This window comes from Cuculus canorus, chromosome 5 (assembly GCF_017976375.1).
Source record: "Cuculus canorus isolate bCucCan1 chromosome 5, bCucCan1.pri, whole genome shotgun sequence".
Classification (NCBI taxonomy): Eukaryota; Metazoa; Chordata; class Aves; order Cuculiformes; family Cuculidae; genus Cuculus; species Cuculus canorus.
In genome coordinates this window covers 22,390,313-22,416,792 of record NC_071405.1, presented here as the reverse complement: position 1 = coordinate 22,416,792, position 26,480 = coordinate 22,390,313, and the positions used below count along the sequence as shown (strand labels likewise).

General features: G+C 36.9%; 1 protein-coding gene across 2 annotated transcripts in view; it reads left to right on the top strand.

The window, feature by feature from the left end:
- The window catches only part of EML5 (EMAP like 5), a 112,538-nt gene extending 87,500 nt beyond the window's left edge, over positions 1 to 25,038 (top strand). Inside the window, exons 31-44 of one of the 2 annotated variants that reach the window (XM_054067286.1) lie at positions 688 to 817; positions 1,501 to 1,599; positions 3,718 to 3,738; positions 6,568 to 6,741; positions 7,860 to 8,068; positions 10,083 to 10,240; positions 10,909 to 11,023; positions 11,494 to 11,682; positions 11,876 to 12,048; positions 13,268 to 13,430; positions 14,335 to 14,438; positions 16,108 to 16,261; positions 17,030 to 17,130; positions 17,445 to 25,038. In XM_054067286.1, coding sequence (XP_053923261.1) covers positions 688 to 817; positions 1,501 to 1,599; positions 3,718 to 3,738; positions 6,568 to 6,741; positions 7,860 to 8,068; positions 10,083 to 10,240; positions 10,909 to 11,023; positions 11,494 to 11,682; positions 11,876 to 12,048; positions 13,268 to 13,430; positions 14,335 to 14,438; positions 16,108 to 16,261; positions 17,030 to 17,130; positions 17,445 to 17,481 — 1,827 coding nt within the window. In that variant the 3' untranslated portion in view covers positions 17,482 to 25,038. The remainder of the gene's footprint in view (positions 1 to 687; positions 818 to 1,500; positions 1,600 to 3,717; positions 3,739 to 6,567; positions 6,742 to 7,859; positions 8,069 to 10,082; positions 10,241 to 10,908; positions 11,024 to 11,493; positions 11,683 to 11,875; positions 12,049 to 13,267; positions 13,431 to 14,334; positions 14,439 to 16,107; positions 16,262 to 17,029; positions 17,131 to 17,444) is intronic. The other variant, XM_054067287.1, reaches the window with a different exon arrangement.
- The last annotated feature ends 1,442 nt before the right edge of the window (positions 25,039 to 26,480 follow it).

Sequence of the window (26,480 nt, the reverse complement as noted above, 5' to 3'; positions counted from 1 at the left end):
ATATTAGGAGGAATTTTTACTGTGAGGGTGATGAGGCTCTGGAGCGTATTGCCCAGAGAAGTCATGGATGTCCTATCCCAGGAGGTGCTCAAGGCTGGGTTGGATGAGGCTTTGAGCCTAACGTAGTGGAAGTTTTCCCTGCCCATGCAGGTAGGTTGGAATAAGATGATCTTTAAGGTCCTTTCCAGCCAAAGCCATTCTATGATTCTTTATAGCGTTAAAAATTGCATTTTGCCATCAGTGTTGTAGGAAAGCTGAAAAACAGCCTAAAATTCCTTATTGACAGCTGGAGTTAGATTGTGGACCATTCTTTTGTCATTCTTTTTTGATGCAGAAGATATCAAGAAACAGAGCTGTGTTCTTCTTGTCTCTCTGCGATTTATTTATTTATATGCATGCATATGAGTTTCTCTTTCTGTGTATATGTATGTGTTCGTGGACATATAAATATTCTACAGCATCCGCCAAACAGAGGAGATGTATGACATAACTGTGTGCAACAAAAATAAATAGCAATGTAAGGTGACAGGGGCAGGATCTCGGTTTCTGTTGGCTTGAGGCATCATTGATCTCCTTTTCCTGTACTGCATAAGGACGTATTTGAAAAATAAAATCCTAGAAAAGATTATAAAGTTCATAATTGCTTTAAGGTTTTGAGTATCTAATAGATGTAAATATCTTTCTTAGGACCTGATTTTGGAGCTTGTTTTTGGGTACCGAGGCAAGGACTGCAGAAACAATGTGCACTATTTGAATGACGGTGCTGATGTAATATACCATACTGCGTCTGTTGGGATCTTGTATAATGTGGCAACAGGTAGGAGAAAAACCACGTGAGGAGAAATATTTCTTCACACACACGGACTTATAATTTGTGAAGTCAATGGTATGCTTTAAATCTTATAAAAGTATTTGGGAAAATTATTATTATTTGTTGCAAAAAAAAACAGTCTGCAGAGATGTTTCATAATGCATAAGCAAACTAAATGTATTGCAATATTTCTGATGACTGAATTTTGAAAGAAGAGAAAATGTGATTATTTTGGTATTAACTTTCTGAATCTTAACTTTGCTTGCTAAAATGATCACAGAAACTAAAACAACCTAAAAATTATAGTTGTTTAATGTTTTTCCTAAGACTAGAATAATTGGTTTTTGTTTGGTTTACTTTTCAGTCCTCTGTGTCACAGAACTTCATTCCCAACAATCAATTTAGTTTGGATAACTTAGATCTTTTAAAGAGTGCCATTTTTTTTCTGTGATATTTAAGCAATTTGATGTAGAAAAAATGAGGTAATAGTTCAGAGTTATTGAGTGCTATGTGGTAAAATCAAGATGAAAAAAAAATAGGAGTTTCTGTTTTCTGCTTTTAAGCTCCAAACTGCAACATCACTGTAGTGCTGTTTTCTTACAATTGTTATAAATTTTTCGAACATTAACCGTGTCTATGTGTGTATAAGTGTTTTAATTAAAGATGGACTTCTTTTTTTTTTTTTTCAGGATCTCAGTCTTTTTACCAGGAACACAATGATGATATTTTGTGCCTCACTGTAAATCAGCACCCCAAGTTTACCAACATAGTGGCAACTGGCCAAGTAGGTATGTTTGTATTTTTGTAAAAAGAAATTAACATAAGAGCATGCAACTAGGGCCTTGCAAGTTCATGATAAATCACAAATATTTTTGATTATGCTATCTCCGTTGTATGAGTGTTACTCAGTTACCTGTCCTCTTTATGTGTTTCTTCTAGCGTAATTTAATAGAGTAGAACAAAAACCAATGAGGCATAACAGAAGATTAAGCTTATCTATTGTTTGGAGTGTTATCAAAAATATTTTTATAGAAATCTTAAGCCCCGTGAAATTAGCCTATTTTTATTTAACTATCACTGTGTGTTAGGCCTTCCAAAGACTCATAGCCCTTCCAAAGAAGCTTAATTAAGCTATCCATCTCTTTATGAACTGAACCCTGAATTCTTAAAATAGATGTCACTTTATGTTGGTTTTATCTCATCAGGCAGATTAAAATACTTACTTGGTGTTTTGATAATACATAGTTGTATTATTCTAGGAAGAACCCAAACTCTAACGGTGTTTCCCTATAGATAAATTTAAACGTACAGGGAAGTGTTTTATGTTTCATACTAGCATTAAAATTGATCTGTGAAGTAAGTAGGTTTAAAAAAAAAGAAGGAAAACCAGAAAAAAACCCACTGTGCATCCACATAGCTGAACTAATACTGCTGTTTCTAAATTTGGCAGGACAGTGTGACTTGTAGTCCACTCCAACTGCAGTTTTCATACCTTCAGTTGTTTCGCAGCAGATTCAAACCCGTATTTTCTTCCATACTGCATAGAATACAAAAAAATCACCTTAGTTTCTTCAGCTGGAATAGTGTGCTTTTTTTTTTTCCTGTAGGTTTTTTTAGATGTTTAATCTGCATAAGGTCAATTTTTCAGAATTTATTACCTGCTTCCTTCTCTCTTCTGGATTTTTAGGTGTACATCTCATTAAAATTGTCTCATTGATAGTAGTAACTGATTAGCTAAAATAGCTTCATTTTTTGGTTAGTTTCTTGCCTCAAATCAATTAAAGAAATCATTAATGAAAATTATTTAAATGCAAACATTATCAGCAGACTTTGGCCTGTGGTTTGATTGCAAAGAACACTTGTAGGATTTACAGACCTTTTATTGTCTTTAAGAGTTTGTTTTTTCATTGCTTTTTAGTTTATTTCTTAATCTGGCCCTGTTTACCTGTCTATATAATATAATATACAGGAAGAATGTAGGCATAATGTGAAAATTTATTTGCCTGGATTTTCTTTAGTGTTCATCTTACCCAAGAAGAAACACAGGACCCTTAACGCTTTTTTATTTCATAATAATTTCTAACAACTAGCAGTAGAACAATTTAAATTGTTTTATAATGTGGATTAAGGCATACAGATTGGGAGCAGATAACACTTAAAAATTAAACTATAAAACATATTTTTAGGTAGAAAATTAAATCTGAAAAACTAGGTGGAAGGAAAATATCTTCAGACAACCTGTGTTTTTAGACTCTGAACAGATGTTAAGGAGTAGATGCTCTGTAAAGAACATTGTAAAGAACACACTTAACTGCTGCTGCTTTCCCGGTGATATGACTGGCACAAACATAGCTTCAACATTGTGATTTAAATCCTCAAAAGATTTACAGAAACATAATTTCAAGTGTTTTTAAACTATAATGCTGTTGTGCAATCTCGGTAATACTTCCCAATAGCTGAACCTTTATAATCCTGATTTCTTAGTGCTCCTATAGAAGAGCACGTGTCTATTTGCTTCTTGTCAAGATCAGACTCAAACATTACTTCATGGCAGAACAAAAATTAGCAATTTTTTTTTCAGTTAATTTGTTAAAATATCAGTAACACGCAAAATATGTTTTTTTATTTAGTTTTGCCGAGACCTAACATACACTATAACTAGATTTTTGTGTTGTAACTCAAAATGGAAATCAAAATATATTCTTTCTACAAATTTTTATTTCTGATGTGACCACCTTTTATCAGTGATTGTTCATCTTTAACACTAAAAGCAGTATTGGTGCTGCTGCAATGCAAAGAGAGGACATCAACATGTGTTAAGAAATTACACTAAATGTGGAATATATTTTCTTTAGCAGTTATCATATTTCTGGTCTAATTATTTTTCTGCTGCTTTTCCATTACAGGAGACTCAGCAGATATGTCAGGTAAGGGAAATAAAATTTTAACATCTTCAGGTGTAGTTAGCCTATATAGTAGCCGTCTACAGCTTTATAGAGCAATAAGTGACGTGAATTCATTTTTAGTTTATTAAAACCCTGTATCAGGCATATTACTGTCAGCACTGAATATAAACCACAACAGCTCAGTAATTTGTACATACAGAAACATTTAAAATGTTAGAAAACACTTAAAAACTACTTTTGTTGTAGCATATTCCCTTCTTTCTGCCCAGTGATAGTAATTTCTAATACATACTGCTGCTTGTAGAATTCCTGTGTACACTTGCAGGTTTTGTAGACATGTTGGGGCTGACAATTAACATTTGGTTTAGACACTCAATTGAGTATAATTTTAAACATGTATTTCTAAAGTAAATTCCATTGAGGAGGCCTAGGTGACTGAGTGAAAAAAAATCACCTTTCACATTTATGTATAATCGTCATGCAGTTCTTACCACTGATCCAAAATGCTTATTATGATGTCAGTTCAGTTTTTTTTTCTGTATCATTTTGGGTCTTTGATGGTCTTGACTGAGCTATTTTTTTTTATTAATATGCTGGTTTTTCAACTGTAATCTTAAAAATTCAACACCATCATGTGTGAGTGAGTTCATTGTTGAGCAGCCATAACTGTCTTGTGACAAATCTTCAGAGATGCATAAATGTGTGTTAATGTGTACCTAGAAAGTGTAATAATCTTCATGTGGATCTAAAGCTTGTTCTCTGGAGAACAAACGTATAATGGGATGTTTAATGTATGTGGACTTCTTTTAAATATGCCTAATTGTGCTTGCTCTAAGGATGGGAGGAAGAATATAGGTACCTTTTCAGACACATTTAAACTGTTCAAGAGAGACAATGATGCTACTCTTGTTTATATGAAAGAACATCTCTAGTCCTGCATATAATGCCTGGAGATTTTCCCTCTCTCACTTGCCTTCTTTCTGCTGCAACTTTAGTCCAAGCTTGTGTTTGCTGCAGAATTTTGTTGTCACTGCCTGAAACCAGCACTTTTACTTTTTTACTTCTTTATGGAACCGTTAGTATGGAAATCAAGATGCTGCCTGTCTTCATTAGACAGTGGCATAGTTTCACTTAAAATTTATTGATGGTTATTTGGCACCTTTCTTATTGACAACTTTTGCTTTTCTAGATCAAATATGCTCTTGTCTATGCTTGAAGCCGTAATGTTTGTAATAGGCTGGAATGGCAAATTAAGTTTCGTAATTACTTGGTAAAGATTTGCTTCATCTTATTGAAGATACTTTTTGTCCTGCCAGCCCATGGTAGTTTTATCTAACTTGACTCTTTAGAAAATCTCATGCGAGAGCAGATGTTAAGCAGCTGGAGTGCTCCACAAGCAGGATGCAGTGGCAGGACACAGACTTTCAGAACACCATCCAGTAGGAGGACTGAAGTGTCCACCTTCTCTGTCTTGCAGATCCTGCTCTGAAAGGTTTTGTGAGTCCTATTCATGAAATCTAGGTGAAAATTTCTGTCTGCCACCCAAAAGAAAAAAAATTGGACAAGATTATAGAGGGGGCGCACAGATCAAGGGCAATAGAGAGTTTTACCCAGGGGAGTGCTGAAGGGGAAAATCAGAACCCTAATGAAGCTTTCCGTTCCCACAACTTTTCATAGAAACAGCAAGGAGTTCGCTGAAAATTTTGAGACATGCCAGTTGTTGCCAGCCCGTGCCCTTTGTTTTAACGGCTATACTGTAGTACCTCTCAAAAGGTGACAATAACAGCATGTTGGTGCCATGAGAGGAAATTACAATGGGAAACACAAGAAATTAGGAAGATGTTCTAAAGACTGTTTTGTAACGGCTGTGGAATTGTGCTCAAAAACTTCATTTCATGTGGCTAAAATTTTACTTAGATCCCTGTGCCTGCTGTTTCCCATCATATATGTGTGCCTTTGAGGGACTAGATTTAGCTGATGAGAAACAAAAAGCATGGAGCTGAAGGAGAGTTTGGTTTATATGAATTGGCATCTACGACAGTAACGAATAACCTTCAGACTCTCCAGTCAGATATACTGGAGATTGGAGGTAAAGAAGCTTGAGAGGAGATCTTACTGTCCTGGAAACACCCTAGATGCTATTCAGAGATTGCAAACTATACGTGAATTGCAAGATGTTTGGAGAAGGCTTTGCATTTGGAAAAAATAGTTGTCATCATAATAGAAATAATTGCATACATTAGCAGCATGGAAGGACGGACAGTACTGCAAAGAGCTTGCAGTCCAAACAATGCAAACTAAATTAAAAATTCTAACTCTTCTACATCAGTAAGCAAACTGATTAGTCAACTCATGTTCTACTAAGAGAGCATGCGTTTCAGACAGATGGCATTTTGTAGAAAAGGAGATTTTGGCCTTGCACTGTAAACTAATTTCTTTGTAGCTGTCAGTTGTCCAGAAAAGCTCCGTGTAGAAATTAAATTCTTGATGACCTACTCAATATTTATGAAAGTTTTTGAGTTAGCAAGCTGAGCTAAATTTTAGCAGCAGAAAAACAGGAGAAGATGACTTGCTTTCAGAACTTCTGCGGTGCCTCAGAAGTCCAGGAACAGGTTAAACAAGGTTTTCATCTCCAGTAGTGTAATAAGGCCAACTTCTTAGTCCTACCTAAAGATCCTGTAAATTGGTTTCTAATGGGAGGCCAGAATCTCCTTTCTTTTCTTTCTTATGTTTCTTTCTGTCTGACCAGCACAATTTTATTTGTGTTATAAAAGCATACGCTTCTTCAATGAGCAAATCATTAGACATTTTCAGGATGTATACTGATTATGTGTTTTTCTATTTGTGTAGCTACAGCTCCTTCTATTCATGTGTGGGATGCAATGAACAAACAGACGCTGTCGGTGCTGCGGTGCTACCATTCAAAGGGCGTTTGCTCAGTCAGTTTCAGTGCCACTGGCAAACTGCTGCTCTCTGTAGGGCTGGATCCCGAACATACCATTACCATTTGGAAGTGGCAGGAAGGTAGGGAAGTGATTGATTATGTGGAATGTGTTTATAATCTCAGAGGCAAGTTGGCTTCAGTCGAGAGCAATTGTATATATCAGCCCACTGAAAATTATTACAATAAATTCTGTGCACTATGCACTGTAGAAGAAGAGGAAAAATGAATGGACTTATAATAACTGCTGAATGTATCTCCTTTGGGACTCTTGTGTAAAAGTCAAGACAATTCACTGATTTCCAGTTAGAATAATAGAAAATTGCCGTCTTAACTCATATTTTTTTCAGTAATTTCTTTGCTGTTTGTTTAAAAACTCTTTAAAAAAATCTTCTTTGTTCCTGAAATTATCTGCCCAAAATTGCAAATTGAAGAAATGTGATACCAGTGCAGCTCCTCTGTGTAGCTGTGTCTTCAGCTATACTACAGGTTTTCAGACTGCCTTCGGACTTTGGATTTAGGCTAAAATGATTTGGCCAGCTCCTTTTCTCATCTCTTTTCTGTCTGGCAAAGTCATGCCCAGAATATGAACCCAATTCTCTAGTCTTAGTGGTTAATTTCCTCTTTCTTCAGAGTTTTCTGTTGATCAGCTGGTATCTCTCAGAAGTTGAACGATCAGCTATCAACCTAATAAAAAGGGATCCATCACAGCTTGTCTGCTAGATCTGAAGAGACTGGAAAAGCATTACCTTTGAATCTAAGACCATGTGTAATTAAGCCAGTTTCTGCATTTTCTGCAGAAAGATAGAAAACTTTGGGCAGAACTTGCAGAGAAGTCATTCTTTAGTCTCTCATTATTTCCCCAGAGTTTGGGATTTTCAGAGGAGTCCTAGGAATTTAAGAGAGGATGGAAACTGACTTAGCTCTGAGCTCCTAAGTCTTTTATAGTCCTGAAGAAATTGAAAATTATAAGTAGATGGCTCCTTCATTAGTTGCTACGCTTTGCTTCTGGGTCTTATTAAATGATCTTTTTTTTTTAATTTGCATCTTAATTTAGTTTTAGTTTAGGAGCAATTTGTGCTTTTTTTCACAACCTGTGTGGATTTGGATAACTCATAATTCTCCATAATTTTTATATTTTTTAACCAGGAAATGTATATTTTTCTCAGTGAATTCAAAATGTCCATTTCGTTTCTGCCAGGTGCCAAAATTGCCAGCCGGGCTGGTCATAACCAGCGTATATTTGTAGCAGAATTCAGACCAGATTCAGATACCCAGTTTGTTTCTGTGGGAGTAAAACATGTGAGGTTCTGGACGCTGGCTGGAAGAGCTCTTCTCAGTAAAAAAGGGCTGCTCAGCTCCATAGAAGATGCCCGCATGCAAACGATGCTATCTGTAGCTTTTGGAGCGGTAAGTACCTTAACAAACTATTTTGAAATGCGTACAGACAAAAATTTTCTCACTCTTCTGCCTTTATTCAGGTCAGTGAGACTTTTCTAACCTGCTAATGAGTATGTCAATTGTTTCACTAAGCTCAGTTTCATGTTTCTAATACATGCCTGCTAGTTAGAACTAGTACCAGCTTTCTTTAGAACATAAAAAAATGTGGATTATGGACTTATGTGTTCTCAAAAGGCAAAAAACCATAGGTGCTTTGGGCTGATAATATGCTGCTTTGTATTTAATCTAGGTAAAACAAAGTTGACTCTAGACTGCAGGAACCAAACAGTAGAACGGAGGATAATTTTATGCCCACATAAGGGTGATTGTGTTATAATCTGTATGTATTATTACTCATGGGTGATCTCAGTGCGGATTGTCTTGGGGCATTCATTAACATCTATGACTGTCAGACATCTGCAGTAGAGTTGTGTTTTGCTTTGGGGTTCTTTTGACAGATGCAGACCTTGTTGCGAAGTTCATCGTCTTCGCCGTTTCAGGAGTTGCTCTGTATGAAGAGCACTCACCCTTTTGGCTGGGCAGATAGATACATATTTCTTTTGGGAAGTGGTTCTTCTCTTTTATGACGTGCATTACTGTCTTGCTTGCTGATCTGCCTGTGGGTCCAGACTGAATTTATAGTGTTGATTTTGATTTTTCAAACTGTGAATGGCTCATGGATTAATTTTTTGTGAGATTCTTTCTTTCCCAGAGTGGTGTCTGTCTCTCTTGGGTTCTTCTAAAAATAGAAGAAGAGACAGACTTACAAAGCAGTAAGACATCTTCCAAATGGTAGCTGTTAAATGATGCACAGCCCAGGCATTAGTCTGGGGTTTGGAAAATCTCTGTGAACTTTATTTTGGAGGAACAGAGTCTTAGCATGAAAATCAGGCTTTATGCTGCATGTTTTGGAATATGGTGTGAGGTTGTTTGAGGATGAGAAGCTTGCATGGGGGTTCAAAGAGCTGTGCGAATTGAACAGACCAAACCAGGTGTGTTCCCCATACTTCGCATAGGGAGCAGATCTAGTGTTTTTCTTCCTTGATTTTTGTCTCAGAAGGATCTATTTCAGGTCCTCCTAAAGAGGAGTTTGAAACAACCAGACAGTCATACTGTGAGGACAATCAGAAGATTTGCTCCCAAGTTCATTTGCAGTCCTCTTTTATTTGCTCTCTTATTAGGGCACCACCACCCCATAAAACAAACAAACAAACAAACAAACAAACAAAAACCGTAGAACATCAACCCACCTCAGTCAAGGAAAGTGTTCTTACCAAATCTGTACATGTGTACTGGTACTCTGAAATGTTATGCATGATACTGAATTTAAGGATTGTTCATGTAAGTTACTAAACCAGTTTTATTCAATTACCAGTTCCTGTTGGTTTTATTAGTGGGCTAATTAGTGTGTACTAATAAATTGTCCTTAAATATGAGGGATAATTAAATTTATTTGAATTACTTTTCAAAATCAGGAAGCAGAAATAAAGAACAGGTAGCATTTAGTTCTGAGTTGACTCAGACTTTTCTTCATAAATTAATGGTTACTGTAATCCAGTGAGTACCTTCACTTAACAACAAAAAGAAGAGTAAGCATAATGTACATAGCAAGGGGGTGCAAACTGCCTGTCTGTGCGAAATCTCAAAGCTGTTCTTGGTTTTCTGGTTTTTTTGCCACAGTTTGCACACCTAGTAGGCTGAAAAAATACGTAACCGTGTGGCTGAAGCTGAAGCCATTGCATTTCTTCTTGCAGTGCAGAGCCTATTAGATACAAGAAAGCATGTTTCAGAATTCAAGAAAGAATATAGTAGCTCATAGTTTTGTCTCTACAGGTTCTTCTTACCCTTCCCACAATTTTCTTGTCTTGAGCAGTGAATAAAAGCAATCTAGCCTAAAAGCAAATGGTGATGATTTTAATTTCTGATTGTTTTTCTTCCTGCCTTACTCAGAATCAGATCATGAGTATGTTTTTCCCCTTTTCAGAATAACTTGACATTTACCGGTACCATCAGTGGAGATGTTTGTGTCTGGAAAGATCATGTGTTGATACGAATTGTGGCCAAAGCTCACAATGGACCTGTTTTCACAATGTATACCACATTAAGAGATGGCTTGATCGTTACAGGAGGCAAAGAAAGGCCGTGAGTCATCTTTTTTATAAATAGGCAGTTGAGACATCAGAGCTAGAAGAGTAGTCACTTTTGGATCCCTGAATAGCTAGTAGGAAGAAAGGTTCTCGTGAAGGTGGGCGGGAAGTAGTTACTGCTTTCCTGATTAACACTTACTAGTTGGATATCTTGTGCAATTAACATCATGTGATTTTTTTTTTCCCATATCTTTGTAATTTATTTCACAGCAGTGAAAATAGCAAAATTTTTGCAAAAGTGAAAATCTTTTGATATTTATTTCACAGTAGTAAAATACCTTTCCTGTTTCCCTCAATGTTATTTTGATAATCTCTGCCTGTCTTAATAATAAGATTGCAGTTTGTTCACACGTGTAACTATTCCTTTGACTTGTCAGATTCCCTAAGAGCTGCTAATTCTTACTAATATTAGCAGTGATCATATTTCAGCTTGTTCTGTAGAATAGTATGACAAGGACTTTGAATCAGTATTTCTTGCTTAGCTAGGAGGCTCAGCATATTAACATTACCTATTCAGTAAAACCAAATGGAATCTTTAATGATTTAAACAATAATTAAATGCCTCATTTACAATTCATTAGATTAAACAATATATTTCTTTCATGCATTAATTACCTTTTTTGTGCCAGCCATTATACTCGTGTTTGTTCCTGTTTTTCCTAGCTCAAAGGAAGGAGGAGCAGTTAAGCTATGGGATCAAGAGTTGAAACGATGTCGTGCCTTCAGACTAGAGACAGGACAAATGACAGACTGTGTTCGCTCTGTTTGTAGAGGCAAGGTAAAGCAAGCATCATGTCTTTATAATAACGCTTATAATTTATCTATAGCATTAAATATATGTTAAAATGTTTGCTTCCTCTTTCTTTTATAGTTAGTATTTGAAATTAACATCTAGAAGTTGTCTACAACTGATTTTAAGCAGGAAAAAATGTACTTTGGGAGATCTTAGTCTAACTTAAGATAATATTCTGTATATATTTTTATTAAAGACTAAGGATTTAATATCTATTTTCACACTTCAAATATCTGACTCATGAGCAGTAACTGAAATAGTATAATTATTTATCTACAGCTTTGTACTTTAATAAATCATAGAGGAGTTTAAAAAATAAATTATCTTTAATGATTTGATTATTTGATTTCAGCAAAGTTCTTGACAGTACTGTTGCTTTGGATTGTATCTTTATTACTGTTCATCATGAATAGTGAATGTATTATATTAGAGATATTCTTTCACTGTTGTTCAAGGGGAAGATTCTTGTTGGGACAAGAAATGCTGAAATAATTGAAGTTGGAGAGAAAAATGCTGCATGTAACATTCTAATTAATGGTCATATGGATGGACCAATCTGGGGCCTAGCGACACATCCTTCCAGAGACTTTTTCCTTTCTGCTGCAGAAGATGGCACAGTAAGACTCTGGGATATTGCTGAAAAGGTAGGTGTTGGAAAACCGTTGTTGTTTAGGAAAAAAAAATGGAATCCTAGACTTTTGGTGGTGTTGCGAACTGGAAATCTGTTTTTTTTAATATATTCTGAGAATAATAGCGGCAGATGGCTAACAGGAGGCACTTTTGAAATAGGAACAAATAGAAACATTTACTTTTTTTTGGTTTTTTATTTCTACACAGAAGATGCTAAACAAAGTCAGCTTAGGACACGCAGCTCGTACTGTTTGTTATAGCCCAGAAGGCGACATGGTAGCTATTGGCATGAAAAATGGAGAATTTATTATCTTGCTTGTGACCTCTCTAAAAATCTGGGGGAAGAAGCGGGACAGAAGATCAGCAATTCAAGATATAAGGTCAGAAAATATGCTTTGTCTGTTGAAGTGTTATAGAAATCTGTATAATGTTGATTTTTAAGAATACAGTTTTATGTTCTGAGGAGCATTATAGTAGTGTTTCAGAGTGCTGGAAACAGTTAGTTGTGGAGTTTGTGTGATCACTCTGATAAGGAATAAAAAGGGTGGAAGAAGTACATGAAAATAAGAGATTCGTGAAAATAAGAGATAGCAATAAGTCAAAAACCAGCACCTCAGGGAGTATGATATGGCCAAGGATTAGTTAAACTGAAGGGTGAATGGGGAAGTAAATGGACAGTAGGAAGAGACCAATGACAAGGGACAGATGAGTAGATGTGAAAAGGAGCAGGATGGGATCATGTGTAGGAAGTAAAATGAGACTGGAAGTTTACAGATGAAGACTGAGTTGTGAAAGATGATGGAAATGCCTGTAATTATCAGAAGTAAAATTTTGCTTCTATTTCCCGAATGGAAGACAAGACTGTTCCTTCTGTGAGATAAGTTGATGAGCTAAGGGAAGCTTCTGGAGAGCAAACTGGGGTGAGTGGGAGGAAGCAAACAGGGACTTCGCTGCAGGAGGGCAGGAGATGCCTGCTAGGAGTTAGGAGGTTGCTGGAATCAGAAAGCTGTCCCAAGGAATGTCTCAGATAACAGAAATAAAGAAACTTCCCTAGTAACACAAAAGGGGCTGTGAGGAATTTGTTCAGCTCAGGAACCTACTGAGTTTTAAGACTCAGTTAGAGGAAAGAAATCACTGTGCAAAAGTACGTTGCACAGATTAAGGCTTGATTTCACGTCTTTTTATTCTGTGCATATCATCTACAAGGTCTGGCTTTTCTTCATTTACAACGTTTCATTTTTCTGGTTCGTAGCCTTGCAATTATAGCATTAGAGTCAAAGTCATCGGGGGCATGTAACAAATTTGTTAGATTGTTGAGATGGTAATGAGGTCAGATAATGAATATAATTATTCCAGAGATATTCCCAGTTTGCTTATATGTGGCAACTGTGCCAAAATTATTTCTACCTTCTACTGCATGTACATTGTCTGAAAATTTCATTTGTTTCAAAAGTTATTTTGCTTACAGGCAGAATACTCTGCCTCCCTCTTTAGTTTTGAATACCAGGTACTTGAAATGCAAATTTACCCATGCTTTTCAACTATTAGAATCTGTTGTAAATGCCAACCTGTACTCATGAAACCCACTTATCTGTTCAGGTTTAGCCCAGATTCTCGTTACTTAGCAGTGGGTTCCAGTGAGAATGCAGTGGATTTTTATGATCTGACTCTCGGTCCTACGCTGAATCGAGTCAGCTATTGCAAAGATATCCCAAGTTTTGTGATCCAGATGGACTTTTCTGCAGACAGCTCGTATCTGCAGGTATCAGTCATTGATTGTTTTCCATTCAATATCGTAAACATACGCATGACAAATACTCTGCAAGTATTATTCTTCCACAACTGCCAAATTTTGTAATGAAATGTTGGAGTACTAGGTTACTGTCTCTAGACTGTTACTTTGTTGTAGTGATAAATGGATGACAAAAATAGTTATCTGGAGATTAAATACAAGATATAAGTTTAGAAAAAGAAACGGAATTCAAAAATGCTGCAATGTGTCTCCCTACCTTTTTATCTCTGTTATTCTGATGGGCTGTCTTAAAAGAGGAAACAATATGGTCTATCATTCTGTAAGCCCCAGGGACCTGTGAATTCTTCATGTCCCTGGCCAGAACGATAGCAGTGTTTCAGAGATAGCTTTCATGGAGCAGCACTGAAATCACGGTGTCGAAACTCCCAGCCAAAGGGCTGAAGACACTTCTTAAAATCCAAATAAAGTAGGTATACTTTGCTTTCTGTATTTTGTTCATAACTGAGAGAAGAAATAATCTTCTTTCACTGTCAAACCAACATCTACAAGCTGAGATGTTTGTGTCAGTTTTAAAGATGTGAGTTTTTGCCTTATTTATACACACAGGTACATACTAATACATCCAATATATAAAGAGAATTAATCTGTGCTAATGTTAGATGCTTCAATTATTTTTTATGAATTAGACATCTTAAAATTTTAAAACTGAAGATTTCTTATGCTTTCTCAATGTGGCTTTATGCTTGTGTAGATTTTTTTAAGAATTTTCAACTCATCAAGCAAGTTTTATTAATAGCTAGGTTACTTGTAGAGTAAAAGTCAAAAAATGCTTTTTTTGGAGCCCTTTAGAATTATATTTTCATCTTTTTTAAACAAGTTCATGTATTCTAAATTCTCTTTGATCATCTCAAAGGTCTCTACTGGATCTTACAAAAGGCAAGTCTATGAAGTGCCTTCAGGAAAACAGCTTGTGGACCAGGCTGTAATTGATAGAATAACATGGGCTACTTGGACAAGGTAAGTGACTCACACACTTACAGCTGTAAAAACACTTGTAATTTCCAGAAGAAGCACCTACTGTTTTATCCCTTCATTTAGTCAGATCTTTTCCTTTAACGCACCCATCTGCTCTGGCAACCGATCAGGTAAGTGCAGAACAGCAAAATCAAGTACATAGCAGATTCCCTCAGTAGAATATGAGCTGCTTGACCAGTCAGGATATCTGATAAGAAGTGATGTCTCTAATGTGTGCATGCCCATTTGTTGTGTATCTCTAGCTTCCTTTGCTATGTTTCTAGTAGCCTCAGTAGTTTTTCATTGCATTGTGCAGATTACCTGGCATACTGCACTATTTGCTTCAAAATAGCAATTTGATGATAAGAGTGCAAGGAAAATTAAAACATAGCAAAACATGAAAAGACAATAAAAGACTCTCCTAGTTCAAGTTATATTTACAGTATTACACTAATGATATCTGTATATTAAAATTGCTATTAATATTTGTGTATTAAAAGGTATACAAAAGTACTTCTAAATACTTTATTATGTTTCATTCAAAATAGTCTTAGAAATTATATAGAGAATGATACCATATATTATTTCCATTTCACTTTGAAATAATTTATTTTCTGTTCTCTGTAAATCCGATTTCCTGTGACTTATTTCTGGCTCCTGTGCCTACTTTCAACTATTGTTCTCTGATTAATACCCATGGACAAAATTTGAGAATAAATACTTCAAAATTTTCCACATGCAAACCACTTTAAGCAATAATAATCCTGACTGTTTGCTGCAAGGCATAGCTGAAACTTTTTTCAGAGGGCTCTGAAAAACACATTTTGCTAGCTTTTTGTCTTCTGCTTGGGTAATCCATTCCTGTCACATCTTCGATATGAAAACAAGAAACCTGTGTTTTCTCACCCAGTTGAGTATGTCTGAAGTAAATAGTTCCTTTTTCAACGTAGGGTACTATGCCTGACTTGGAGGGAAAGAATCACAGAAAAAATCCCAAATTGTTCACCTATTAACAAATGATAAAGTGCTTTTTTCTGTCTTGGAAGTATGTGTATGCACTGGAGTCAGGGCTGAATAAAGAGTAACTTTTCATAAAGCTTTGCGAAGAAAATTTTCTATAAATGTTTGGTTTGGAATCTTAAGGTAGTTATGTTTTCCGTTTGGGACAATTTGTCTCTCTCTTTTTCTCTCACTGATTATAATGAAGAATTTTTGTTTGACTCAAGGAAACTTTATAAGAAAATGTTACAGAATCAACAAAGCATAGTTATAATGAGAATATACAAATTTTTACATTCCAGCAGCTGAAACTTATTCATCTAGTGCTTATGCTATGGCATTCTGGTTTTAGTTGTTCTTTCTTTAGTCATTTTCTTGGGCAAATTCCTCACTGGACAACCTTAGTACTACTGATATCACTTATGCTGCCGAGTGTGGCATGGACCACATTATTTTAGGAACTATATCACAACATTGCTTTCAGAAACAAATATGGAATTATATAAAAAAATAATTACTAAGTAGAATCTATATGAGATGCTTATGTGTAAGAATAAAATGTAAAAATTAAATTTTTACAAAACCAGTTACAATATGTGAGAGGTGCTTACTATTTCCATACTCTGTGGGTTTTGCTGTAGTTTTCAAAGGCATCTCTGCTCTTCTGTTTCAGTGTTCTAGGGGATGAAGTGATTGGAATCTGGTCCAGGCATGCTGAAAAAGCTGATGTAAACTGTGCCTGTGTCTCTCACTCGGGAATCAATCTTGTAACAGGCGATGATTTTGGCATGGTCAAACTGTTTGATTTTCCGTGTCCTGAAAAATTTGTAAGAACACGTTTTTGGATTGTTACTACTAGAAGTACTGTTGCTACTAGGGTCTTGTATTGTTTCTCTAGAAGTTGTATGATGGAAATATTTCTTCTCTAAACTTGTAGCTTTTTAATGCATCTGTGTAACTTTATCTCTGTGGTGATAGGAGCCTGCTTCACCTCAAAATTTTCCTAACATTTTGTGCAATGATTCCTGCTACAAGCTTTTGTAGATGTTAATATTGTCTGCCAGTCTGCATTAGCTTAGTGTCTTCATACTGAAAACCTCAAAGCCCTTGGGTTTATTTATCCTCATCTACCTTTGACAGAGGAACAAGACAGCTGATAATTTTAGTCCCATCTGTGTATTTCCACGGATGAAGTGTTTACAGGTTTTTTTGTTAACTTGTTAATTTTCAGGATTTGAGACTGCGCAGTGTAAACTACTTGCACACTTGCAATGAAAGTAATGTTTTTAAGTGTTAAGAATTCTACACAAAATTTAGAGGTCAATCATGTGACACGATCTGTTTAATTTTACTGTTTTAGCTTGAGCATTGTTCCCAATTTGCAGGTGCAGTCTCATTTGGTGACAATTATAGTGCAATAGTAGTTCTCCTTCCAGAGATCTTTCACATTTGAAAACCTTTATAACATTTTAAATTATATAAAATATACGTGATGCAATAAAAAGGTAGATAAAAACATGCATGCTTTGTTTGATTTAGGAGGACATGGAGGATTTAGAGACTCTCATTTTATTGTTGTTTTGGTTTTTTTTCAGGCAAAACACAAACGATTTTTAGGTCACTCTGCCCACTTAACTAATATTCGATTTACCAGTGGAGATAGGTATGTGGTCAGTGCTGGAGGGGATGACTGCAGGTACGTATCCTTTCCATTACTGTCAAAAAGTACACAGCAGTGGATGTGGGCAGTCCATAACAGTATAAAGCTCAAGTTCAGAGACTTCATCTTTTTCTGTGTGTGCTTGCTTTTCTGTTTGTATATAAAGAAATGGGTATTTGCAACAATATAAATAGCCTAGATGTTAATATGAAAAGTTAAGTTTAATTTATAAATTAAAATGTTTGTATCGTACTTTTATCTGAAATGTTTCTTTTGATTGTGTTAGCCATTTTTTTAAATAATATTGTAGTCTTTTATATCTCATATTTAATATCTTTTTGAAAACACAGCTTATTTGTTTGGAAATGTGTGCATATGCCTCATTAAGAGAGACATGGAGACTTGCAAAGAGAACACTGCGTAAAGTACCAGGCATGAATTACCCAGGACCGCAATGTGACATTCTACTGTGCCCTGCATGCGTAAGAAATGGTGCTGATCCAAGACACAGAGCAATCTGTGAAAGACAAGAATCTAGGGTCTGTCAGAAGGATGGAGTGTAACAAATATGCTGAGGCATATTATGTATCGGATAATCCGGGTTTGTATTTCACTCACTGCCAGGCTGAAAATGAAGTAAATGGATAAAAGGAAAAAGTGAATTGTTAATCAATGTACAGTTTCACAGTAAGATCCTGGGGTTTTAATCATGAGATGTTATTTCTGACCTAGTGCTGTACATTGATTTATTTTCAGCATGAATGTTTCTCCTTTAAGTTTTGGGCTCTGAATATCATTTGGGGGGAAAAAAAAGTATTCCATATTTTAGTACTAAAAGAAACCATATATTAACTCTTAAATATATAGTATTTTAATAAATGTTTAATTGTTATAATGGAAATTATATTTCTATGACTAGTCAAAAGGAAACTTCATCTGGTGAATAAGGAAATAAGAGAGCTGATTCCTTAGGATTTAAATGTTTCTGTATTTAGAGGCCTGGGACACAGTCATGTCTGGTGAAAGCCGTTAGATATGCATGATCTTCATGGCTAATTTAGTGTTTTTGTTGCACTTAAACATTAAATTAGTTCTGTGAGTAAAAATAGATTTGCTCACTTTGCGAGTGCCTTCCCACAACCTAAAAGTCTATCTCCAATTTTGCCTTGTGAGTAAAAGTATTCTCTGTAGGAGAGATTGTTGATGTGTTACTTGACTGGGCTGTTAGCCTCTTTCTGGGAATGTGAGGATTTTATAGTCTTCGTAATCGAGAAAGAAAACACCCACCAGTTGCAAAAAGAATTTCATAGCAATATGAATTGATTTTATTTTCTCACCATCATACGGGGGATTCAGAGAGAATATGAACTTGACGAACATTATATTTTGTACATTTGAACTTTTTAGAAGAGTTAGGACTAGCTGGGGGAGGTCTCTACTCCGATTTCTCTCCCAGTTGTAAAAAATGTCCAATCATATGCTTCTTTAAATGGACCTGCTGTCACCACTAGTGTAAGTGCATTTATTCTATCCTGTAACATAACTAGGACTCTGAGTTGAAAAATGTATTTCAGTGCTAATGAAAACCTGAATGAAGCTGTGTTTTGGGTACAAGTGATCAAGATTTCATCAGCTCATTTTGTCTAAATCATGTCATAGAGAGGCATTACAGACTGAACCTGTTTTTTTAATCAGTGCAGTTAATTTTCATGCAACAGCGAAGAGAACAGAAGTCACTGATTATCAGCATTACTCTCCTAATGACATTCTGCTGTGAACATAAGGGTTTTTTTCTGTTTAAGCCAGCATTGCTTTAACAATGCTATTTGTTTAGGTCAGTCAGTAGGCTTTGATATGATTCATCTCTTGCACTCTTATGCCAGATCAAAGTGAAAAAGAAATAAACCTCATCTCTTCTTCTGAGCATCTTCTCTGTGTGGTGGTTATAGACAGAATGAGTGGGCTCCCATATAGAAGAGATGGAGGGGAAAAAGTTAATGAGCCAGACTTTTGTGCTCTCCTAGGTCCAAAAATGCTTTTTACATGCTATAAAAATCTAGTTACCCAGTGGTCTTAGATAATATATTTTATATATCAAGCTATAGCAAACATTTATTTTAAGAAGTCTATGAATTAAATAATCACCATGTTTCTTGGCATGATGGTTCTTAGCAAAATCTTGTCAGTCACGCAGCTGCTATTCTACAGCAGAAAAAATCTGTGGATTTGGTCATGAGTGTACAGGGAGATCTTGCCAGTAATGTTTTTCACTTGAGGGGAATTGCATATGATAGCGGAGGTTAGACCTGATCTGTCTCATAACCTTGTTGTCTGCTTGACTGTTTTATATGAAAATTATGGCATTTAAATCTTACCTATGGGGAGGTCAGTTGCAGTATACTAGTCCATAGCTGTGATTCTATCCCTTATGAAACACATCTATGCAGGATTTCTTGATTTGAAGTAAGATTTGTCCTGCCTCAGTCTTAAAGTTGCCTTTCTTTAGTTCAAGTTGGATGGCTTTTAAGAGCTCCCTCATAGTCCATCCTACTCAGACTGCTAGATTAAAGTCTAGATTTTTCTGCCTTTCTGAGTTTTCCCTTCAAAATCCTAGGCTCAGTGTCTCACAGCCTCCTGGTCTTCCGTAGGCCTTCATCCAATGAAAGAGGTTGGTGGGCTATCAGGAGGTTTTTTCCTTGGATTCCCAGTACTGGTCTTGTCCTCTCCCTCCCTCTCCCCAGCCTTGCCCCCTTGATTGCTGTGCCTCTCCACTGATCATTTGTCCATTGGTGCTTTTGCCCTGAGAAATCTCAAATGCCACACCGGGGGTGAAGTACCGGTGAGAAGCTGACGGGTAGATTCCAGCAAGGCTGTCCTTGGTGGTGCGAGGCTGGTAGCTGCAAAGTGAAACTTGGAGTCTTCAGATCTCCCTGCTTCTTCACTCTCTTCCAAACCTCACCACTACTGTAAAGGGCTGGGATGGGACCTGGAAGCTGAGGAGCTCTTTAGAAACGAAACTACCAGCCTTGTTCCTCCTGTTGTAGCCAGTATTTTCCCTGGCAAACTGCCCGAGGGTTTACCAGGTAAAATGGGGTCAGCCAGCTGGGAACGGGCATAGATGTTGAGGGGAGGAGTGAGTAAAGCCTCGGTTGCAGCTTTCTTCCTAAGGACGGTTTGGAGCATATTTTGTAGGGGAAGCTGTGATTCTCTGCTGGAGAGAACAGCTGGCTGTAAGCGTGGTTAAAAATGGCAGCTTCATGGTGTTTTGGTCTTTTTGTCTGTGATGGTGCTTGTTATCGTGCCTCATTTGCTGTTTACATGAAATCCTACTGTAGTATTTTGCTAACTGTTGCCCCCCATGCTTAAAGCATCTGCATATGGGAACGGACTGCCTGTTTCAGCCAGCAGTGTGGGAGCTTGGGACTGGTTGCTCAGCAGAAAAGAGGATGATGTGACCCTGTAGGACAGGTCAGGGAAGAAGTTGGAGTGTGAAGTGACAGCCTTTTCTTTCAAAGCATCAGAGAAAAGAAATGTAGGCAGGAGGGCTCTGTCTGAAGCTGGAAAAAGTCCTTTCTGTGATTATACAGCACCGGGAGGCAAACGTTCTCTGTATAATTTGTTCACTCATAATGGATAATTCCATTCTCTAGTTTAATTGTCTGTCTTAACTCTCTGGCTAGGAGCAAATGTACATCTTTGGAATCTTTAAAGTCAGCAATATTTCATTTAATAGAAGAAATGAACTAGAAAACTAATTCAATAAAAGCAAAAATGACTTTTCACTTCAAAAAAAACCACAGAAACAAACAAAAACCCACCCCTGAATGCTATTTAAGTGTATTTAGAAAAAAGAGAATCAGAGAAGGAAGTTCCAGCTCCTAGGAGCAAACAAAAATAAATATATTTAGAATGAAAATTGGCATAGTGTGGGAAGTGGGGAACACAGTTCTGATATGACAAAGAGAAAAAATTAGCCTAGTGTATTGAATCATTTAGACTTGAAATCTTAAATTTTTTATCCTTTATGAGTCAGCCATTATATATGACTTCCTGATTTTGATAGGGAAACCGAGAGATGATGTAAGACTAAAGATAACACATTTCAGAAGATGAAAGCTACTTTATCACTTCTTCATGGCTGAAGGAAAGCACAAACCCAGAGTAACATCTGACCTTGCTATATATCAGGGTTTCAATATTAGCAAGATTCACTACCGAATGACTCTGAACTTCATAACAAGTTGGGATAATGTTGACCTGGAACTGTGCCATCAGAAAGCAGAGGCATTGCAGACAAGTTATCTCCTGGATTGGAAAACTAGATCAAAGTAAAGCACTTCAATACCAAGAACAAGACTTTTGTTAGCATTCAGAGGTGGCTTAGTTTAAAACCATGATCTCCTTCTCTCAGCTGTTGCCTAAACTCCCCTGTCTGACTTGCAAGTTTGCCGAGGCAAACAGTGCCCTTCCTTCAACAAGCCCTGAGCATCTTGCCTGCGCAGCACCTCAGCTGCTTTCCAACAGTGCTCAAGTTTCCACGTTCTAGGGATTTCACTCCTGACCCGTACATTGGAGTCCGTTATTGGACTCACTGTGCATGGTGTGTAGTAGTGTGACAAGTGGAGGATCTTGGTTTCAAGGCAGTTCTTACACGGGCAAGGTGACCTTCTCTGTTTCATTATCAGCGTCACAGATGTGACAAGCCTTAATCTTTAAAGATTTTTTTTCTTTTAATTCTGTTAGTGTAAGCTGTAGGCAAACGTTGTCTTGTCATTATTTTTGACAAAGTGAATCATCCTGTATACTTCAGAAAGGAAAGTAAAATTGCAAGTCACAAAATAAATTGCCACATCAGTGATTTTAACATCATTGGCTGCATTGCATTTGCATACTCTCTTGTTCTTATGGTTTTCTGCTGCTTCCTTGCAATCTACTCTGTTTTCCTGAAGTTGATAGCACCATGCCATTTTTTGCTCATATGAACAGATATGTGAGCTTGCCAAAGCCTACTGCACATCCTTTATCCCAGACACCATGGTGTGGTTAGACCAAACCTGTTTCTTTGCCTGTCTCCAGCTCTTCAATTTACTTTGGCCTCAGGCTTAAACTCCGCATATCGCATTTCAGAAAAAAAAGAATAGTTTGGGGTGTCTAGTATGCGTAAAAGCCATAGTATGTTTACTTGCCAAATTCATTCATAAGTAACTAAAAATTGGAGTGTTTGGGGGCCATGGTGATGTCACATCTACTTGACGCTAGAACAAGTAACCACTCACCATCCCTTTCTCAGAGTACCAACAGTGTGGCAGTCATAACCTTGATCTGTTTTTCTGATTACCTGTTAAACCAGCAGCCCAATGAATTCACTTTTTCTTTAGGGAAAAAAAAGAAGAAAGGGGGGAAAAAAAGGCGTAGAACACGTGTTCTCTTTTCTCTCCAAAGTAAAACAAAACAACCAAAAAACATGAAAGGTCTGAGCATGGTGACAAAAGGCAATTCTCATATTTCCAATTCTTTTTAAAATTATGGAGCTATAGGATGGAGAAAACACAGTAACAGGAAAACAGTCAATATAAACCTGGAGAAAAGGAGAAGGAAAGGAAAACAAAGGCAAAGAGAGGAAGGGACAGTCATGAATAGGCAAAGGCAGGAGCAAAGAACCAACATGGGGAACGGGTGGGTGGTGTCACCCTCTGGCAAACATCTTGCCTCCAGTGGGAAGTGCTCAATGGCTGGTTATGGAGCCTAAGGACTGGAGAGCAGTAGGGAGCTCGAGGAAAGGCTGCAGATGGCTTTGTTCACCATGGTTTTGGGAAGGTGCAGCCGTTCCCATTCATTGCTCTTTTCACTCCCATAGCTACAGGGCAGGTCTTTAGCACTGATGTGCAGCAGCTAACACAGGTTAACCACTGCTGCAGCATGTGCATGTTGGTAACAAAGAAAGCACTGTAAACATAAAAACACTATGTAGGACTGAGAGCTCAGGTAACAAGAGTTTAAGGATGTATTCTAAAGTGCTACTCATCTTTCCCACGTACGCCAAATACGGATGGTTTTAATAGGCCTCTTATGATTTATCCATATTTTAGTTTCCTGCGCAACTGGGCTTAAATGTGTTCTTTAACCAAAAATACTATACTTCAGAAAACTGTTTATAACCAAACTGTATCAATTACTGCCTCTTTCATTTCTTTCTTATTGAAACATTCACCAGTTCCTGGTCCTGTTCCCAGATGTGCACAGCGTTTAAGATGACAGACATAAAGCTATGGCCTCTATCTGTTGTGTTTAACTGGAGGTGTGATGGAGACAGGGAGCTGCTGAGGGCAATTTCAGTCATCATGAGCTGGAATTTTGCTTCAGGGATTCCTTGTCTCAGGCTTCCCCGTGTAGGTATAGTAAGTTAGGGAAGGTGAATGTAATGTAGGCCTATTAATATACAAGAGTAGAAATAAATTAGTAAAGTTCTTGATTTTATCCCATAATAAACCATTACAAAATAAGGAAATAATTGGCCTAAGGTGAACTTTAGTATAAAAAAAAAAATCCAAACTCCTTACAGGTTCCACTTAAGAACTGAACTTGATTTGTACTTGTAGCACCTCTTTGTAAGAAACATATCTATACACAAACAGCTGGACTGCTGCTTCTGCCCCTGCTATAGGACAGTTGAGTTTGGGACTTGACAGGCAGCATGGTCCTGTCACTTGGTGCATTTGGATTTCTTCTTCAAAAGTCCAAATATGAGTGTCCAGATTTTTTGTTGCTTGTGGGGTAACTTCAAGACCCTACAAAGTGCTTTTCTCCTACTATAACGTATCTGGCTTAGTTGGGGCACAGATGTCCTATGAGACCTTATTTAAAAAACCAAAAAATCCACAAATGACAAACTCCGAATGGTTTTTCTTTTTAAAAGATATCCCCAAAATGATTGCCATGTTTCTTTTGGTGGTGTAGCGATGTGTCTGATTCACACTGTTCTGTATTCTTAAAAGCAAGCTTGTTGTACTCACTGAACTATTAAGTTCAGTGAGTTAATACGTGGGCCCAGCGTTAATACGTGTTTTAAACTATAGAGGATTAATGTCATTTGTGCTTTACTAGTTTTTTTGAAGATTAATTCCTCTTTCACAGGGGACAAATGCTGCTCCCCCTGCCACCTTCATCCTGGCTCGGCAGGGATGAGGCAGGAGAGCAGCACTTAGGAAAAAAGTGTAGATTATAGAAACAAGGATTCCACTGGGGTTTTGGAAGATGGAAGCAGCGGGGGCTGTTTAATTTGTCCTCTGTAGGATTAGAAGCCTTTCTTTGGTGGTGGGGGAAGTTTTTTAATGTCACATCCTCCAATTATTCATTCATCAGCTTTTGCCATTATTCTGCTCCTTTTTTTTTTCTTTTCCCACAGGACCCCAACTCCCCTCTCCCAGCCCCCAAATAAGTATTTTGTCAGAGGTGGTGGCTGTGAGAGGTCAGCCAGCGTTAACTACGGCTTTACTGTTGCTATGGCGAATCCCAGTGCAAAGCCAATACAAAGCATTGCCTTGAGGAAAATGAATTTTCTAGTAACTTAGTAACTTGTAACTGAGGAGGAGGGGAGGATGTTTCCATGCCAAGCAGGTAAAAGATGGGGTATTGATTCTGCCCAAGAAGCAAAGCAGTTAAATACCTTTTTCCAGCACATTACTTGAAATCTGAATCAGTAATGTACAGCTATGGATCTGTAAATTTTCCGTAACTCCATGATGTTTTCCAACACCAATCATGCCCAGGACATGCTCTATACTGTATTCTTTGGGAATTTAATAAATATACTTTCTGAAGAAACTCCAAGCATGACTGCAGGCACAAATTGCATGAAAAAAAATGGTTTTCTGTACTTCTGTGAAACATTGGTGCTGTTGGGTAGTACTTTCCACGTTTTTGGTCTATTTTTCCTTTACCTGCTCCTACTTATCATTGTGTTGCAGTTTTAGCTGTGAAATAGCACTTTAGCACTTTTTTTTTTTTTTTTTTAAAAAAAAAAGCAGTATCTGATAATGATAAGGCTTCCTTTCTGCTTTTTTAGTTTGGTCACAGGTATACAGCATATTATATTAAGTGATGGAAATCCTGCATTTCTGATTTGTGAAGAAAGTTAATGCACTTTTAATGTAAAATTTCACATAAGAACAAACCCAATACCACAGTGATCACTTTAAATAATAACAATCCAAGTAAGTGCATTAGCACCATTCCCTTTAAGAATACCTCCACTTTTAGCTTTGTGGCTTGGTTTATTCACTTCTTTTTTAGCAAAGAAAAATCAGCAGCTTGCCTTACGCTAAATATTGTACAGTAGGATATAAAACATCAAAGCTGTTGGAATTCAGCAGTGGAGGTAATACTGGTTTTCTGCCGCCCTTATGTATTATTATCTCCTCATCTCACACAGAAGATAGGTTCACGGTGTAGCTGTTTCTGAAGGGCAGCTAAGGCAAGCTTTGGAAAACTCTAACAATGCTGTAACTTGCAGTTTTTCACCTGGAAACCCGTTTCAGCGTCACTCCGTACAACTCAAGAACCCATCCTCTCCTCCTCCACTCCCTTGTCAGGTTACCTTAGGAAAATATTTTACTGTAGTACTTTAAGCTTAAAATCCAGTTGTCTGTTCAGATTTGTTGTGTTTTGTTATGGAGTGTGTCAGGTAATCCCTCTTGCTTTAACAAAAAAGATATTTTAAACTAGTCCAAAGGTACGGTCATGTATTACTGTATATGGATCATGGGTTTAAGTGTACTCCATTTTGGTTTCTACCATGAACGTCTAATCCTTGTAACAATGTTGTATGTTTATTTAAAGTATATATATATATATATATATATATATAAAGTAAATGTCAGATTTTTGCATTAATTAAGATTTTTTTATATATGAACTTTGAGTACTTTATTTCACACAAAAAAAAAATATTTAAAAATACTTTCCTGGAGTGTTATGTTTCAGATTTGAAGACTTTTTGTCAAATTTAAGTTTAAAATATGTAGCTAACATTGTTTTCTGATATTGAATGTAAATATTTGTAAAAAGAAATTCTTTTTTATATTTTTGTGAAAATGTAGTTCCACAAAAGATACAAAAGATTTAATAAAAAAGTGCATTTATGTTACTGCTCAGCACTTCCCATCATTCTAATACCCCTTGAATGTATTTATAGTCACCTCCCGGTATCATTTTTTGCAATGCGAGTCACGGGAACTTCTGGAATGAGGTCATTCATTACTGAGTATGCGCAGCAGTCAGGGATATGGGAAGAAAACCAGATTCTTCAGGAAGAGATTCAGAGAGGAACTCTGTGTCTTCCCAGTATAAATGGAGACAGCTGAAACCATTTATTTTCAAGTGAAGTG